The sequence below is a fragment of the Hylobates moloch genome, unplaced genomic scaffold (genome assembly GCF_009828535.3).
Source record: "Hylobates moloch isolate HMO894 unplaced genomic scaffold, HMol_V3 SCAFFOLD_3, whole genome shotgun sequence".
NCBI lineage: Eukaryota > Metazoa > Chordata > Mammalia > Primates > Hylobatidae > Hylobates > Hylobates moloch.
In genome coordinates, this window is record NW_026652278.1 from 146475442 (window position 1) to 146492880 (window position 17439).

The window sequence follows — 17439 nt, forward strand, 5'->3', positions numbered from 1 at the left end:
TATTTTCCCCCATTCTGTAAGTGTGTTTACTCTATTGATAATTTCTTTTGCTGTGTAGAAGCTCTTTAGTTTAATTAGGTCATGCTCATACATAGAAAGAATCAATATTGTTAAAATGGCCATACTGCCCAAAACAATTTATAGACTCAGTGCTATTCTTATCAAACCACCAATGTCATTTTTCACAGAATTAGAAAACAATATTATAAAATTCATATGGAATCAAAAAAGAGTCTAAATAGCCAAAGCAATCCTAAGCAAAAAGAACAAAGCCAGAAGCATCACACTACTGACTTCAACCTACACTAAAAGGCTACAGTAACCAATACAGCATGATACTGGCACAAAAACAAATACACAGATCAATGGAACAGAATAGGGAATCCAGAAACAAAGCCACACACCTACAACCATCTGATCTTTGACAAAGTCGACAATAACAAGCAATGGGGAGGGGACTCCCTATTCAGTGAATGGTGCTGGTATAACTGGCTAGCCATATGCAGAAGATTGAAACTGGACCCCTTTCTGTCACCATATTAAAAAAGTAACTCAAGATGGATTAAAGATGTAAGACCTAAAACTATAAAAGTTTCATAGAAGAAAACCTAGAAACACCATTCTGGACATCAGCCTTGGCAACGAATTTATGACAAAGTCGCCAAAAGCAATTGTAACACAAACAAAAATGGACAAACAGGGCCTAACTAATTTTAATTTTTAATGAAATTAAAACAGGTAATAGTCTTGTTTAGTTTGAGTGTTTAAGTACAATGAAGAAAACATCGCCTTGTTTTCTCATTTATCTTATCGGGAGTTTCTAAATAAGCAACTCTGCTATATGACTCATTAATAAAACATAAACTTTTGCCCTGTGAAAAACACCCTGAAGCTGCTTTTATATATTTATGACAGATTTCACTTGCTGTCATGACTCATGGATGGTAATAATTATAATTTATTTGAGGGTCGATGTTTTCTTAGTATGGGTGTAGTTTTAGCTGAGACAGTCTAAGCTGAAAATTTTAATGTACTATATATACATATATCTGGAGTATTTATATTTTCTATTTATTTTCCTTGTATTTTCTTCAATTTAAAAATTATTATGTGTAAGTATATTTGCATAATATATTTTCTGTGATTACTTGTTCATTTATAGTAAATTATAATTATTTTAATGAATTTTCATATAAACATATTTGTTACATAGGGAAATTTATCCAAAGCCTTGAATTTTTTGTTTGTAAATATTCCAAACAAACATTAATTATTGCTGACTTTTACAGCTGGTCAATATTTTTTTAGCAAGAGCAGAAATTTATACAATTGACCTGAAAGGACCTTAATAGATATCAAGTAGTCTGCATGATATACAGACACTGCATTTCAACTTTATAACTCAAGATTATGTTTTCCTTATTATCTTGTGCTTGCTAAAGGGGAAAATACTAACATTATTGTCAGCATGGCACAGATAATGTTCACCTAAATTAGTTGATTTATGCAATGCTACCATATCTGCTGCCTCTAAAAGCACAGGAAGCATAATTGTTTCATTTTTTATTAAATGATTGTTGCAAATAAGTTATAAATTATTCCATCTTAAAAACAAATAAATCCAGCCTTGACCCCATATCCCCTTCATCTATGATTCCCTCTCCAATTTTCTTTGTTCCTTGTTAGCAAAGTTTATTGAAAAGTGGCCTATAGTTTGATTCTGATTGCCTCTCTTCCTTCTCTTTCTTGAAAATACTAACCAGGTCTTCATCCCCATCACTCTGTTGAAATCTTAATTTCTTAGGTCACTACTGACTTCCATATTACCAAATAAGTCAATCATCAGTCTTCTGATTACTTGGTCATTCTCTTTCTTGAAGCACTTTATTTCATTGCTTTCCAGGGAATGCATCTCTCCTGGATTTTCTCTAACTACACTGGCTTTTCTTTCTCAGTTTCAGGTGTTGAGTCCCTTCATCTTTCTGACCTCTAAATGTTGGGTTACTCTAGGGTTCAGTCTGGGACCCCTTTTCTTTTTTCTTTCTCTTTCTTCTTCTTTCTGTCTTTATTTATTTATTTATTATTTTTATTTTTTTTAGACAGAGTCTCACTGCGAGACCCAGGCTAGAGTGCAGTGGTGTGATCTTGGCTCACTGCAACCTCTGCCTCCCAGGTTCAAGTGATTCTCCTGCCCCAGCCTCCCAAGTAGCTGGGACTACAGGTGCATGCCACCATGCCCAGCTGATTTTTTTTATATTTTTAGTAGAAAAGGGGTTTCACCATACTGGCCAGGCTGTTGTTGAACTCCTTACTTCAAGTGATCCATCTGCCTCGGCCTCCCAAAATGCTGAGATTACAGGCATGAGGCACCATGCCCAGCCTTTTTTTCTTTCTTTTTTGACACAGGTCTCTCTGTTGCCCAGGCTGGAGTGCAGTGACGCAATCACGGCTCATTGCAGCCTCAACCTCCTCTGGCTCAAGTGATTCTCCCACCTTAGCCTCCCGAGTAGCTGGGACTACAGGTGTGCACCACCACGCCCAGCTAATTTTTTGTGTTTTTTCATAGAGACAGGGTCTCCCGAGGTTGCCCAGGCTGGTCTATAACTCCTGAATTCAAGCAATCCACCTGCCTTGACCTCCCAAGTGTTTGGATTACAGGCGTGAGCCACCACACCTGGCCAGGGACCCCCTTTTCTTCTTAATCTATACCCACTATCTAGATGATCCCATCTAATCCCATCTGTATGCTGATGACTCCCAAATTTACATTTCTGGAGTTTTTTCCATTGATTTGAATATCCAAACTAGGTACATGATACTTCCTTTTGAAATTAACATTTCCAGAATTCTTTGTTTTCCTTTCCAGTCTTGATTTCCCAGTGTTCTCCATTTCAATAAGTGGTACCACAATTCATTCTGTTGCTCAGTGCCATCCCTGATTCTATTTTTTTCCACAACCTCATCCAACACATCTTGTAGTTTCTCCCTCAAAACACAACTGAAATTTGATGACTTGGCATCCTGTGCAACTACTGTCATCTTTTTTTCTGAACAACTGCAACAGCTCTTAAACTCTTCACCCTTGTTCCCTAAAGTCTATTGTCCACTTAGGAAAATATCTATGTTATACAATCTTGTGCAGTCACTGCTATTAACTCTCCAATTTTACACATGAGACTTAAAATGAAATCCAAGTCTGTGCCATGCCTTATGAGGTCCCACAGGTCAAATTCACATGGGTATTCTCTAGGTATTCACATGGTTTGCTCATTCACTCTTGTTAGGTTTATCTCAGTATTCTTTAGACAAACTTCTGATAATCCTATGTAAAAGCTTCTATCACTCTATCCTCATATCCTGCTTAGAGGTTTTTGTACTTTTAATCTGTGAACATTAACATTACATATGTACTTGTTTATCTGTTCAGTGTTTCTCTTCCCTATGAAAATAAATTACATGAGCATAGGAACTTTGCTTTTTCCATTTATGTATACTCAGTACTGAGACTAGCACTTGACATAACCAATCTATTTACTGGGCTTCCATATAATAGATAATCATTACTCTGACCAAAATCATTCCTATATCTCACAAAAAACTATGTGTTTTTTCTGTCCTTGGAATTTTTTTTTATTTTTATTTTTGCAAGACAGAGTCTTGCTCTGTCGCCCAGGCTGGAGTGCACTGACACCATCTCCGCTCACTGCAGCCTCTGCCTCCTGGGTTCAAGCAATTCTCCTGCCTCAGCCTCCCAAGTAGCTGGGATTACAGGCAAGTGCCACCATGCCCAGCTAACTTTTGTATTTTAGTAGAGACAGGGTTACACCATGTTGACCAGGCTGGTCTTGAACTCCTGACCTCAGGTAATCCACCTGCCTTGGCCTCCCAAAGTGCTGGGATTACAGGCACGAGCCACCACACCTGGACTGTCTTTGGAATATTTATTAAACTTGCCCACTACCCAGGGAGATTAAACATTTTCTCTTCTTTTAACGAAAGAAGATATCATTGAAAATGTTGCCAACCACCTTTATAACTAGCATGGAGAAGATAAGTTGACCTGGACAGATCTTCTTCGTACTGGAAAGAGTCACAGCTTTGGTTATGTACTGAGTTACCTGATTATCTGGGAAATGGTAGAGCTAGTTCCCAATATTTGTCATAAGGTATCAGAAAAAAATAATTGTTATTATTGATTACCTTGAATGTTTTAAGAGTGCCTATGTCAGGCTTGGTTAACACAATTGCTTTTTCTTTATATAAAAGTAAAATTTAAAATTATTAGAAAATAATAAACCTGTATCAAATGTCACAATAAGGTGTTTGAAAATATATAATGGGTGGTATGATTTGGCTCTGTTTCCCCACCCAAATCTCATCTCAAATTCTAATCCCCACATGTTGAGGGAGAGACCTGGTGGGAGCTGACTGAATCAAGGGGGTGGTTCCCCCTGGCTGTTCTCGTGATAGTGAAGGAGTTCCCATGATATCTATGGTTTTAAAAGTGGCAGTTTCTCCTGCGTGCTCTCTCTCTTCTGCTGCCTGTGAAGAAGATGCTTGCTTCTCCTTCACCTACTGTCATGATTGTAAATTTCCTGAGGCCGTCCCAGTCATGGAGAACTGCGAGTCAATTAAACCTCTGTTGTTTATAAATTACGCAGTCTCAGAAGACAAGAGTTGAGGTTTGGGAGCCTCTGCCTAGATTTCAGAGAATGTATGGAAACACCTGGATGTCCAGGCAGAAGTCTGCTGCAGGGGTGGAACCCTCATGGAGAATCTCTGCTAGGGCAGTGCAGAGGGGATATGTGGGGCTGGCGCCCCTAAAGAGTCCCTACTGGGACTCTGCCTAGTGGAGCTGTGAGAAAAAAGGGTCACCATTCTCCAGATCCCAGAATGGTAGATTTCCTGACAGCTTGCACCAGGTGCCTGGAGAAACCACAGACACTCAATGCCAGCTCATGAAAGCAGCCGCAGGAGCTGTATCAAGAGCCACAAGGGCAGAACTGCCCAAGTCTGTAAGAGCCCACACCTTCCATCAGAGTACCTTGGATGTGAGACATGGAGTTAAAGCAGATCATTTCAGAGCTTTAAGATTTAATGACTGCCCTTCTGGGTTTTGGACTTGCAGGGGGCATGTGGCCTCTTTGATTTGGCCAACTTCTCCTATTTGGAATAGGAACATTTACCCAGTGCCTGTATTCCATTGTATCTTGGAAGTAACTAACTTGCTTTTGATTTTACAGGCTCATAGGTGGAAGGGACTGTTTGTTGGGAAGGCATGATTGGTTTTGAAATGTGGAAAGGACATGAGATTTGGGAGGGGCCAGAGGCAGAAATGATATGGTTTGGCTCTGTGTCCCCACCCAAATTTCATCTCAAGTTGTAATCCTGTGTTGAGGGAGGGTCTTGGTGGGAGGTGATTGGATCATGGGGGCGGTTTCCCCCAGCTGTTATGATAACAGTGAGAGAGTTCTCACGAGTTGTTTGTTTGGTATGTCTGACATTTCCCCTGCTCTCTCTCTCTTTCTCTCCTCCACTACGTAAGATGTGCCTTGCTTGCCCTTCACCTTCCACCATGATTGTAAGTTTCCTGAGGCCTCCCCAGCCATGTGGAACTGTGAGTCAATTAAACCTCTTTTGTTTATAAATTACCCAGTATCAGGTACTATCTTTATAGCAGTATGAAAATGGACTAACTCTGCTTGTGTGACTTTTCAATATCAGGTTTTATATTTGAGATGTCCACATGCAATCCTGATCAAGACATTTAAAGATTATCTCATCAAACCCTTAGAGACCATTTTGTTAGCATAAATAGATAATACAATTTTTGAAAACATATACTGCATAATCAAATCCTTACCATTGGATCATATTTAAGTAACCAAGCAGCATTCTTTTCTTTCATTAACAATTAAAATGCTAAGATTTCATGTGACGAAGCAAACTTCAAATCATATTGAATATTTTGTGAAATATAGTGTATCAAGATAATCATGGAGTTCTGGTTTGATGAATGGCACTTCCATGGTTGGAATGGATAGTGCAGTCACCCTGCAGCTAGTTTGGATGACTAAAAGCTCATACAAACTACGAAAGGCAGTATATACTTGAAGATAGAGAACTGTACCCTCCAGGAGACTCCATGTAGCCTCTAGGCACCACCCAGCTTCCATTAGTTTGGCCATTAGGCTGGCCACCATAGTGATAAACAATGGATGAATAACGTACTCAGACACTGATTATTCAGTGAAAGAGCAGCTAGGGTGCCAGGCCATGCACAGAAAGAGTTGTTGCAGCCCCACACCTTGACTAGCTGGCCCTGTGGGCATTTGTTCAGCAGATTAATGACAAAGGCTTTGAGTCAACACACCTGTGGATAATTAACCTGGTCAGCCTCCCCCAAGAGAGCCATCCTGCCTGCGAATGATCAAAGGTTTTCAGTCTTAGGACCGCATGAGTAAACAAGCTATTTAGATAAACTCCCTTATATTCCTTTGTATCTGCACCCTAAGCTCTCTGGCTCCTGAAAAAAGAATCTGGCTGCCTTCAGCCAAATCTTTGACTGAAGCTATGCAAACCCCCTGGCCTTCCAAGAAGGTTTGTGTCTATTTCCTATAATTTTTCCAACCACACTGATTGATCCCCTACAGTGATGTTTTTTGGGTATCTGAGAAATGAACCCCTCCAGCAGCCTACAGGCCCCTATCCATGGGAAGTAGCCTACTCCACAGCTGGCTACTGAAATGGATTCCATATGATTGAGGATCTTCATGGCCGAGGTAGAGCAATGACTGCCCATGTCCCTCACTTTGTAGTAACCTGCAGGTACAAAATGGCACACCAGTAAGCCTGAGTCTCTATGTGGCACCCTCCTAGAAGCCTATATGAAGCAGTTTGAGCCAGAGGGGATAAACTCAACTGGGGCTCTGTCCCAAGCTTCTGTAACTCCCTGACAGGAGCACACCCCCGCTCCCGCCACAGCATTTGTAGTGTATCAATGCACTTTGGCTCATGTATGTGCTTCGGCACACCATTTGGAAATTTCTGGGGAAGAAAACATAACCAGGAAGCCTTGTGGATCTGTTTCATTTGGACCTTGCAGTGTTCACTTTAAGAGTTTTGTTTGTTTAGTTGACATGGACACTGATATTTTAAAATACAAATTCTGTCAAGGCAACTATTGGCTGTTACTGAGGAAGACGTAGGCTCTGTATCCCCAGTTCATCATCACCTTTGCCCCTCCATTTTGCCTCTTCAATACTGAGGTCATTTGTCTTTACACAAGTTATCAACACACAGTTATTTTTCTGGTGGTAGAATCAGAAAAAGTCAAGTATTTCTTTTAATTGTGTCTGTTAAAATGAAAAATCTGGTGTTAGAAACAAATTCATATTTTAAGAAAAATAGCTCAGGGTGTGGGAAGAGCCCCTAAAGTAAAAATTAGAAAAAAGTAGCCACAAGCAACCATGCAATCCATTCACCAGGATTGAAGCATCACTGTAGACCCTGACTTCAGCATCCACTCTTGGGCATATCTGAATTACAGCTCTATTCAAAAGACAGTTCTATCTGGGATTCATTTTTTAGACTGAATGAACCAGTAAACCCTGGGCTTGTTTCTTTTTTTTTTAATTTAATATTGCCAAAGGACACCAAGACAGAAAAAAAATGGTGCTCTGGATAGGGCTTAATCTACTTCATTATAAATATTAGAATATAGGTGAGCTTATTTTCTTTCCCAACTTAATGCAATGATAGACACATAGGTGGTTTTTCATTTAAAGTATTATTTTGTTGAAACTGAAAAATTAATGTAATATTTAAGTAAAATTTCTATCTGTAAGTTATAATACTCATAATTTAATTCCATTTTAATACTCATAAAATTTCTAAAATTTTCTCTATAAAGTCCTGTTCACATATATAATATACACACATTACAAACATTCATGCACTATTTTTTTTTTTTTTGAGATGGAGTTTCACTCTTGTTGCCCAGGCTGGAGTGCAATGGCATGATCTTGGCTCACTGCAACCTCCACCTCCCAGGCTCAAGCGATTCTCCTTGCCTCAGCCTCCCTAGTAGCTGGGATTACAGGCATGTGCCACCACACCTGGCTAATTTTGTATTTTTAGTAGAGATGGAGTTTCTCCATGTTGGTCAGGCTGGTCTCCAACTCCCGACCTTAGGTGATACGCCTGCCTAGGCCTCCCAAAATGCTGGGATTACAGATGTAAGCCACCGCACCTGGCCATATTCATGCACTATTTTTATATTTTACTTTTAACTTACTATTCTATCAGCCAAAGATTATCCAGAACCAACTGATAAACTAGAAATGTCAAAATGCGGAAAATATAGTTCCTGTCCTCATAAAGCTCTCATTTAAGTTGGAAAATAGACGTATACACTTTAAAAGGTGTGGCCTTCAATAACAGTTATTTAGGGTAGGGAAACAGTGTAGAGAAGAGTAAGTAAGTTACACTGTGTGTGGGATGGGTAGGAATCACAGTAGACTTCCCTCAAAGGGGATCCATGAACACCGTGGAGTTATTTTTAAAAGTTATGTCGCCATGCATACAGAAATATAACTGAACTCAATTAACCTCTAGATGGAGATTCATTTCATCATATCTACTTCAAGTGAATGGATTCCATTATTGTGTATGGTTACTACAAGTCTCCCAGAAATCATAATATGATATGGTTTTAAAAGCATAACAAGAACCCTAAAGCTTATGTCGAAAATAAAGCGGGTTCAAGAACAAAATCTGAAATGAAGAGTTACTAGGAGGTTTACCTGAACTGTTGCTTTCTTACTCAGTATTCAATCCAGGTTTAAGTCCTTCAGCATCTGACATTCTCCTGGCAACTGTAATTGAATCAATGATGACTCATCTGAGATGAGCAAGTTGGTCCAGTCAGACCAAACAAAAGACATTCTATAATCAGGGAAGACATCTTCTCTATATCTCTCTTATATGAGCAAGTAAGTAAGCATTATTATTATTGCTTTGTGGTTTTGAAACTGTGGCCAAATATATGTAAAATTTACCATCTTAACCATTTTTAAGTGTAGGGTTCAGTAGTGTTACATACATTCTCATTGACGTGCAAGTGCTCTCCAGAACTTTCATCCTGCAAAAACTGAAATTCTATACCCATTAAACAATTCACCTTCTATGTCTTATGGTTCTGGAAATATAAAAAGGCATCTAGTTTTATTTATAACAAACAACATTTCCTTTATTTATCAACAGCAATGATATGACATTACAAAGTGACCCATGACATCTTTTTTAATCTTGCACATGCACTGCAGCAAGGTTAATCCTATATGTGAAAACTTCTGAGTGACTATCTCAAAGTGTATATGTCATATAACCTGCTGAGTTTTCTGAAATTGTAATACCAGATACAAGGTGTCTGAATAACTCCTTACATTTATAAATTCTTATTTAATTTTATAGCTTTAATGCGGTCCATCATTTCTTTTTTTTTTTTTCTTGGGACGGAGTCTCGCTCTGTCACCCAGGCTGGAGTACAGTGGCGCAATCTCGGCTCACTGCAAGCTCCGCCTCCCGGGTTCACGCCATTCTCCTGCCTCAGCCTCTCCGAGTAGCTGGGACTACAGGCGCCCGCCACCACGCCCGGCTAGTTTTTTGTATTTTTAGTAGAGACGGGGTTTCACCGTGGTCTCAATCTCCTGACCTTGTGATCTGCCCGCCTCGGCCTCCCAAAGTGCTGGGATTACAAGCGTGAGCCACTGCGCCTGGCACATCATTTCTAATAATGATATTGGCTACAAGAATAATGATCATATTATTTATCATATAATTTACCATTTGTAAAGCAACAAATTGCCCATTAACAATTAAATTGTAGTTACAGCATCTAAAATTATTAGAAAATTATATTAGCATGGAAATATGTTCATGATATATCACTGAGTGAAAAAAATCTGGCTACCAATATGTAGTCTGATCTCATTATTTCAAATAATAAAAAATATGTGTATGTTTGAAAATATGCACATATGCACATTAGTATTTGTATTTTATATATATTATGTACATTATATATATATATGCATACATATTTGTATATACACACAGATAGCACAGGAGAGAGACAGAGTGGGAGACAGAGGAGGAAGGAACTATCTCTTCCTTTTTTCTCAGCTTAATTTCAGCTACAGGAGAAAGTACACTAGAAACTAATTAATGGGAAGAGTACAAAATGTTAGTTATAATTATCTTTGGGAGATGAGAACTGGGAACATGGGCGACTTTTGCTTATTTGCAGTTTCTAATTATTTAATAATTACATAATTATATTATCTCTGTAATTTGTGTAGTAAAACATCAGTTTTATATCCAAATTTTTAGTCATTTATAATAAAAGGTATATTAGCATAATATGATTATTTCATCCTTAGCCCACAAATAAAACTCACACCACATTTCCTAACACTATGGACATTTTGGAACACAGTCAATAGTGTCACCCAATAAAATAAGTCTTGAATGGTTGATTTTAATACATTAAACATTACATGAAAATATGCTATCAAAAAGCAGACATTAGTATCTTCTTAATAATTTTTTAAACATCCTAAATTCAATACCAAGAATTTTGCCTACCCAAGTTAACATTATACAATTACATGTAATATACATATTCAAAATGGCATAATCACATGAAATTTTAAAGTAAAAATAACTCAGAGAAACTTCCAGTTTAACATCTACACAGCATTTTATTATCCTATTAGCCAGTGTAAATGCAAACTAGGAAAGTTGATATCTTTCTTTTATGTAAAAGGAAGCATATGGGTTTAAATACCTTTTTATATAGCACTATCGAAATCGGAGTCAAGATTAAATTAGGGAAATCTAAGTTTCCTTTACTAGTTTATTCTTGGGAATGATTATAACTAACATGTAATTTCCCCTACTTTGTGAAATTCCTTTTCTTTACTGTATCTTAGTCCATGACACAGGATTTAAGAAACTTCATTATTTCCCCTCACTTTAAAGTGTAGGTACCCAAATAGCTTTGATCTGGTGGACAGTTATGAAGGCGGCAGTGAAGGAGTAAGGAGATAAATAAGAGGACATGAATCAACTAAATTAATAATAACCACAGTTCAAAAGTTAGTTTGAAAGTTTTATCAATATCGAAATTGTGGAATGGTGAGCAGAATACAACGGGACACCTGATACTGAGATCTAACTCTAGATGTACCATAGTTAGTTGTATGAGATTGGACAAGTCAAAGTACTTGACAATCAGTTTCTTCAACTTAGAAATAAAACAGTTTAGGCCAGGTTTATTAAAGTATTAAAACCCCTTTCAGAGGCATAGTTCTATAACTCTAAGGAACATAAGACTGTGGATACCTATCTACTGTCAGGTACTGCTTTGGCAACAGTGAAAATATCAGTTTCAATATAACTTTAAACAATAAATGGACTAACATTTTTGAAGTATGAAGCAAATACAAACCACTGGAATATTTTTATCCCATAGTTACTTTCTTTCATCAAGAAAACTTTAACCTCTTGATCTAAAATGCCATATTGCATCTTTTAAGTTACATAGCATTACCACTTTCTTCATTATTATGAAACTTAAATTCTGTATACTACTTTATTATTTAGTATTAATATTTAAACTTATCCACAAATGTGCTTTTTAAGGAAACTTATTTTAAGTAATGTTTTAAAATATTCATAAAATTTGTTTTCTTTACTTTGAGATCTCTGCATTCTTTAAGTGATCAACGCAATTTATCAAACCGGAACTTTTATATGAAAGTCTATATACTTTTAATGTCCTTAATTTGAATTAAACATTCCCTTATTATACAAATTAATGTAAACCTAATGAATAAATATCTATATTGACATGACATACTTCCTAAGGAAATATGGGAAAATCATACCTTTTAAATACGTAAATGTATATTCAAGAGAATATTACCAACCTTGATTCTCTCCCTTGGATCTTAGGAAGTAAACAACAGTGCTGTATTTTCACCCACCTCCCCAAACTCAGCTTTATTTGTGCTAGAAGAGGTGATTTTATTCAACTAGTTAATTTCAGTGCAGGTTGCTGTAAACAGGAAACAATATGTTATTTATCATAGTAAGACCAAAAAAAATTGAAGTGAATGACTTGTTGCATCTATGCAAACACCTCATCCTACCTCAGAAACAATCCTAAGAAATTAATACTTAATTAGCTTTCTTTTTAGGAAGGCCTTAATACAAGGCATCTTTCTATATTTTTTTTGAGTGTTACAGCCTGGACTGGCCAGCAAGACAGAAATTTCTTCTTGCTAAAAATGTATAATGTCAAATAACCATTATCAACCCTATCTATGTTAATGTTCTCACACTCATTAAATGGGGAAATGTAGGGCTCATGGTAATAAATCAATAATGACAACAATGAACATTTAAGTCCTTATTATGTGTCAAATACTTTACATTAATTAACTCAGTTCTCACAACAACCTAAGAGGTAATAACGGTTAGCCACTAAATATGATCATGTATAAGAAAATAATTGGAAAGTAAATAATTAATGTGAAATCTGTAAGATACACATTCATGATCTCACATCCCCAAAAGCAGCTGTACCTTTTTCAATTTTTTTCCTTTTACTTCCCTGGAATTTGTAAATATCTTTTTAGCTCTAAACAGCTAATACAATAAACACTTAATCTATTTTGGCAGGCACTGTTTTTGGTACTATGGGGGACACAGGAATGAGTAAGAGAGGTCCTAAATTCCATGCTGATACTACATATTGCTGATAATCAGATCAATTTCATAAAGTATTATAGTTCTGGCCATATAGAAAGGGTTCTAGTTTTATCTATGAAATTTCTCTTAATTGTCTATAGCACTGATACAATCTTACAAAGCAGCCTATGACATCTTATCTTGCACATGCACTGTAGCAAGAAGGCTGACGCTCAGTATGTGAAACGTCTGGAGTGACCTCTCAAAGCCTTTGTCACATAACTTGCTGAGTTTTCTGATATTCTGATAGTAGTTATAAGATGCCTGAGTAACTCATGAAATCTTATGGATTTTTATCTCACTTTATAGATTTAATGACCTCCACCATCTCTAAGAACAAGCAGCTATTTCTGTAGAGAAAGATCATCTATGGATAACAATACATGATTTTAGGCTCTACAAGTTAAAACGTGTTTGTAACGTTGATATTATGCAGAGGTCTTGACAGAACTTAGCAGTCTCTGAGGCTACAGAGAAGTGTGAAAAAGAGCATAGAGATTTCAGAAGGAGGCAGATTCAGTCAGACAGACTGAATCCCGTTTGATCTCAATTCAGGCACACTCCAGATGGACGGTAAGTTACTTGGTTTATCTGAGCATCAGTATTTTTATATGTAAGATGAAGCCAGTAACACCTACCCTGAAAGTTGTTGTAAAGATGTTAAATACATTTGTAAAGATCCAGTAGAGATTACATATTAGATGCTCAATAAATAGGAACTGTGTATTCTCATCCATCATCTCCACATTGCACTATTGACTAATGCATTTCAACTCTGTGAGCATACACTTGGTCTGTCTTAAACCAGATGACCAGGTCAAATATAAGACCAGTTACTACAAGGACATGTAGAGATCAAATAAATAAATAAAGGCTTGTGGACATTGTCAACATATTTACCTTCCCATACAGCTGTCTTCTGAACATAAGCTATAAAACTGGACTAGCTAAGATGACAATAATTGCCTAAATCATCTTTATGGCTTTAGTCTGGAAAATAATTATAGTGATAATGACCTTGAACTCCTGTGGAATTTCCATAACTAATACACATCACTACTGTGACATTGATGTCTTTTGGTATCACTGAAATAATAAAGTGAGATAGAATTCAGAAAGAAAAATTTCAGAGGTGGACTCACTATAAAGTGCCTATGATTGTCACATAAGCCTGGAACAGATAAAGTAAAGTATACTCATATTAAAACATAAGGCAAAATTCTTAAATAAAAAGCCTTGATTATTAGAGTTCTGAACTACTGCCTCAATTGATCAAAATTCTAACTTGCACAGTACAAATGCAACTGCTCTGAGCTAAACATCAGTTTCAGAAGGAATAATATATGCACACTTCCCAGCGACCATTCATTTAAAAACCTGAATCTAGATTCATAATCATCCACAAAAGGAATAATTTCTATCATTATGGTACCTAGATGATTTCCTTTTTATTACTGGAATTAAATATACTTAAATAACATAAAGAGCTTAATGAAAAAGATCATGAATCACTCCACTATAAGAATTATCAGGACATGATAAAATCTTACGTATCTTAATGGTAAAAACAATCTGATTATTAGATCTTCATTTGAGGCAGTTTATCTACAGTTCAAAAAAATGCTTTCACTGATTACACTCCAAAGTATCTCTTTCATTATCAGCAGGAGTGTCTGGCATTTAATTAAAATATATTCCTCTAACTATAAATAATTGAATGGTTTTAAATCTATGGCTAATATTGGCAAACCAATAAATAACTAAATAATGTAAGAACTAGAATTATCAAAAGCCTTTTGCGAACACAGTTCTGCTTGGAGGGCTCCACGGAGGAAGTGCCTCACTTTCAAGAAAGGAATGACGTTTCTTCTGTTTTCGTTCAATTCTTTCTTGTCTTTCCTTATTTTCCTAAAGAGAAAATAGAACACTATAAATTTATTTACATATATGATTATTATTTTCAAATCAGGTTATTTGCTGAAGAACAAAATAATCCATTATAGGATATTTATATATCACTTCCTAGTTTAACAGATCATAAAGAAACAACAGGTAGGGCCAGGCATGGTGGCTCACACCAGTAATCCCAGCACTTTAGGAGACTAAGGTGGGTGGATTGTTTGAGCCTGGGAGTTCGAGACCAGCCTGGGAAACACGGTGAAACATCATCTCTACAAAATAATACAAAAATTAGCCAGGTGTGGCGGTGCATGCCTATAGTCCCAGCTACTTAGGAGGCTGAGATGGGAGGATTGCTTGAGCCTGGGAGGTGGAGGTTGCAGTGAGCCAAGATTGCACCACTGCATTCCAGCCTGGGCAACAGAGTGAGACTCTGACTCAAAAAAACAAACAAAGAAAAAATGGAAACAAGAAAAAAAATAGGAAACATTGCCAATTTGCAAGTACAGGTATTAATATCACTTAATTTTTTAAACTTTAAAAGTGAAAACATTAAAAAAGAATTGTATAAAATAGAAAACAAGACCTACAATTATAACTCAAATATAGTAACTATTATAAGTTGGTGGTGACTTCGTGAGAACAAATTTTCAGAAGTAAATTTACTGGGTGCAAAGTTTCAATATGTCATGACAGTATGAGACACTTCAAATTTTTTACAAACAGTTAAAAATTCTGCCTCGAGGGTGGAGCCAAGATGGCCGAATAGGAACAGCTCTGGTCTACGGCTCCCAGCCTGAGCAACACAGAAGACAGGTGATTTCTGCATTTCCGTTTGAGGTACTGGGTTCATCTCACTAGGGAGTGCCAAACGGTGGGTGCAGGACAGTCGGTGCAGCGCACTGTGCGCGAGCCGAAGCAGGGTGAGGCATTGCCTCACTCGGGAAGCACAAGGGGTCAGGGAGTTCCCTTTCCTAGTCAAAGAAAGGGGTAACAGACGGCACCAGGAAAATCAAGTCAGTCCCACCCTAATACTGCGCTTTTCCAACGGGCCTGGAAAACGGCACACCAGGAGATTGTGTCCCGCACCTGGCTCGGAGGGTCCTATGCCCACGGAGTCTCGCTGATTGCTAGCACAGCAGTCTGAGATCAAACTGCAAGGCGGCAGTGAGGCTGGGGGAGGGGCACCCGCCATTTCCCAGGCTTGCTAAGGTGAACAAAGCAGCCAGGAAGCTCGAACTGGGTGGAGCCCACCACAGCTCAGGGATGCCTGCCTGCCTCTGTAGGCTCCACCTCTGGGGGCAGGGCACAGACAAACAAAAATTCAGCAGGAACCTCTGCAGACGTATATGTCCCTGTCTGACTGACTGACAGCTTTGAAGAGAGTAGTGGTTCTCCCAGCACGCAGCTGGAGATCTGAGAATGGACAGACTGCCTCCTAAAGTGGGTACCTGACCCCCAAGCAGCCTAACTGGGAGGCACCCCCCCAGTAGGGACAGACTGACACCTCAGTCGGCCGGGTACTCCTCTGAGACAGACAAAACTTCCAGAGGAACTATCTATCAGACAGCTGAATTTGTGGTCTCATGAAAATCCGCTGTTCTGCAGCCACCGCTGCTGACACCCAGCCAAACAGGGTCTGGAGTGGACCTTTAGCAAACTCCAACAGACCTGCAGCTGAGGGTCCTGTCTGGTAGAAGGAAAACTAGCAAACAGAAAGGACATCCACACCAAAAACCCATCTGTACATCACCATCATCAAAGACCAAAAGTAGATAAAACCACAAAGATGGGGAAAAAACAGAGCAGAAAAACTGGAAACTCTAAAATACAGAGCACCTCTCCTCCTCCAAAGGAACACAGTTCCTTACCAGCAACAGAACAAAGCTGGACAGAGAATGATGTTGAGGAGTTGAGAGAAGAAGGCTTCAGACGATCAAACTACTCTGACAAATGGATAACTAGAATAACCAATGGAGAGAAGGGCTTAAAGGAGCTGATAGAGCTGAAAGCCAAGTTTCAAGAACTACGTGAAGATTCCAGAAGCCTCGGTAGCCAATGCGATCAACTGGAAGAAAGTGTATCAGTGATGGAAGATGAAATGAATGAAATGAAGCAAGAAGGGAAGTTTAGAGAAAAAAGAATAAAAAGAAACGAACAAAGCCTCCAAGAAATTTGGGACTATGTGAAAAGACCAAACCTACGTCTGATTGGTTTACCTGAAAATGATGGGGAGAATGGAACCAAGTTGGAAAACACTCTGCAAGATATTATCCAGGAGAACTTCCTCAATCTTGCAAGGCAGGCCAACATTCAAATTCAGGAAATACACAGAACGCCACAAAGATACTCCTCGAGAAGAGCAACTCCAAGACACATAATTGTGAGATTCACCAAAGTTGAAATGAAGGAAAAAATGTTAAGGGCAGCCAGAGAGAAAGGTCAGGTTACCCACAAAGGGAAGCCCATCAGACTAACAGCTGATCTCTCAGCAGAAACTCTACAAGCCAGAAGGGAGTGGGGGCCGATATTCAACATTCTTAGAGAAAAGAATTTTCAACCCAGAATTTCATATCCAGCCAAACTAAGCTTCATAAGTGAAAGAAAGAGAAATAAAATACGTTACAGACAAGCAAATGCTGAGTGATTTTGTCACCACCAGGCCTGCCCTAAAAGAGCTCCTGAAGGAAGCACTAAACATGGAAAGGAACAACCGGTACCAGC

The 17439-nt window shown here is 38.1% G+C and overlaps 1 protein-coding gene and 1 long non-coding RNA gene across 18 annotated transcripts in view; one reads left to right on the forward strand and one right to left on the reverse strand.

Annotated features, from left to right (window-relative positions):
- The window catches only part of LOC116465528 (uncharacterized), a 153038-nt gene that overhangs the window by 106903 nt on the left and 28696 nt on the right, over nt 1-17439 (forward strand). For 5 of the 9 annotated variants that reach the window (XR_009212936.1, XR_009212929.1, XR_004247213.2 and 2 more), the window contains exons 2-5: nt 5546-5617; nt 8829-8993; nt 13126-13389; nt 15442-15531. This is a non-coding gene — a long non-coding RNA (uncharacterized LOC116465528). The remainder of the gene's footprint in view (nt 1-5545; nt 5618-8828; nt 8994-13125; nt 13390-15441; nt 15532-17439) is intronic. The other 4 variants (XR_009212932.1, XR_009212933.1, XR_009212930.1 and 1 more) reach the window with 1 other exon arrangement.
- The window catches only part of MAP9 (microtubule associated protein 9), a 48465-nt gene continuing 38058 nt past the window's right edge, over nt 7033-17439 (reverse strand). For 3 of the 9 annotated variants that reach the window (XM_058436850.1, XM_058436848.1, XM_058436854.1), the window contains 2 exons: nt 14661-14724; nt 13376-13902 (listed from right to left, as the gene is read on the reverse strand). In XM_058436850.1, the coding sequence (XP_058292833.1) occupies nt 13802-13902; nt 14661-14724 (165 nt within the window). In that variant the 3' untranslated portion in view covers nt 13376-13801. Of the gene's footprint in view, nt 7356-8804; nt 8877-11993; nt 12122-13375; nt 14725-17439 lie in introns of those variants that run through there. The other 6 variants (XM_058436851.1, XM_058436849.1, XM_058436853.1 and 3 more) reach the window with 6 other exon arrangements.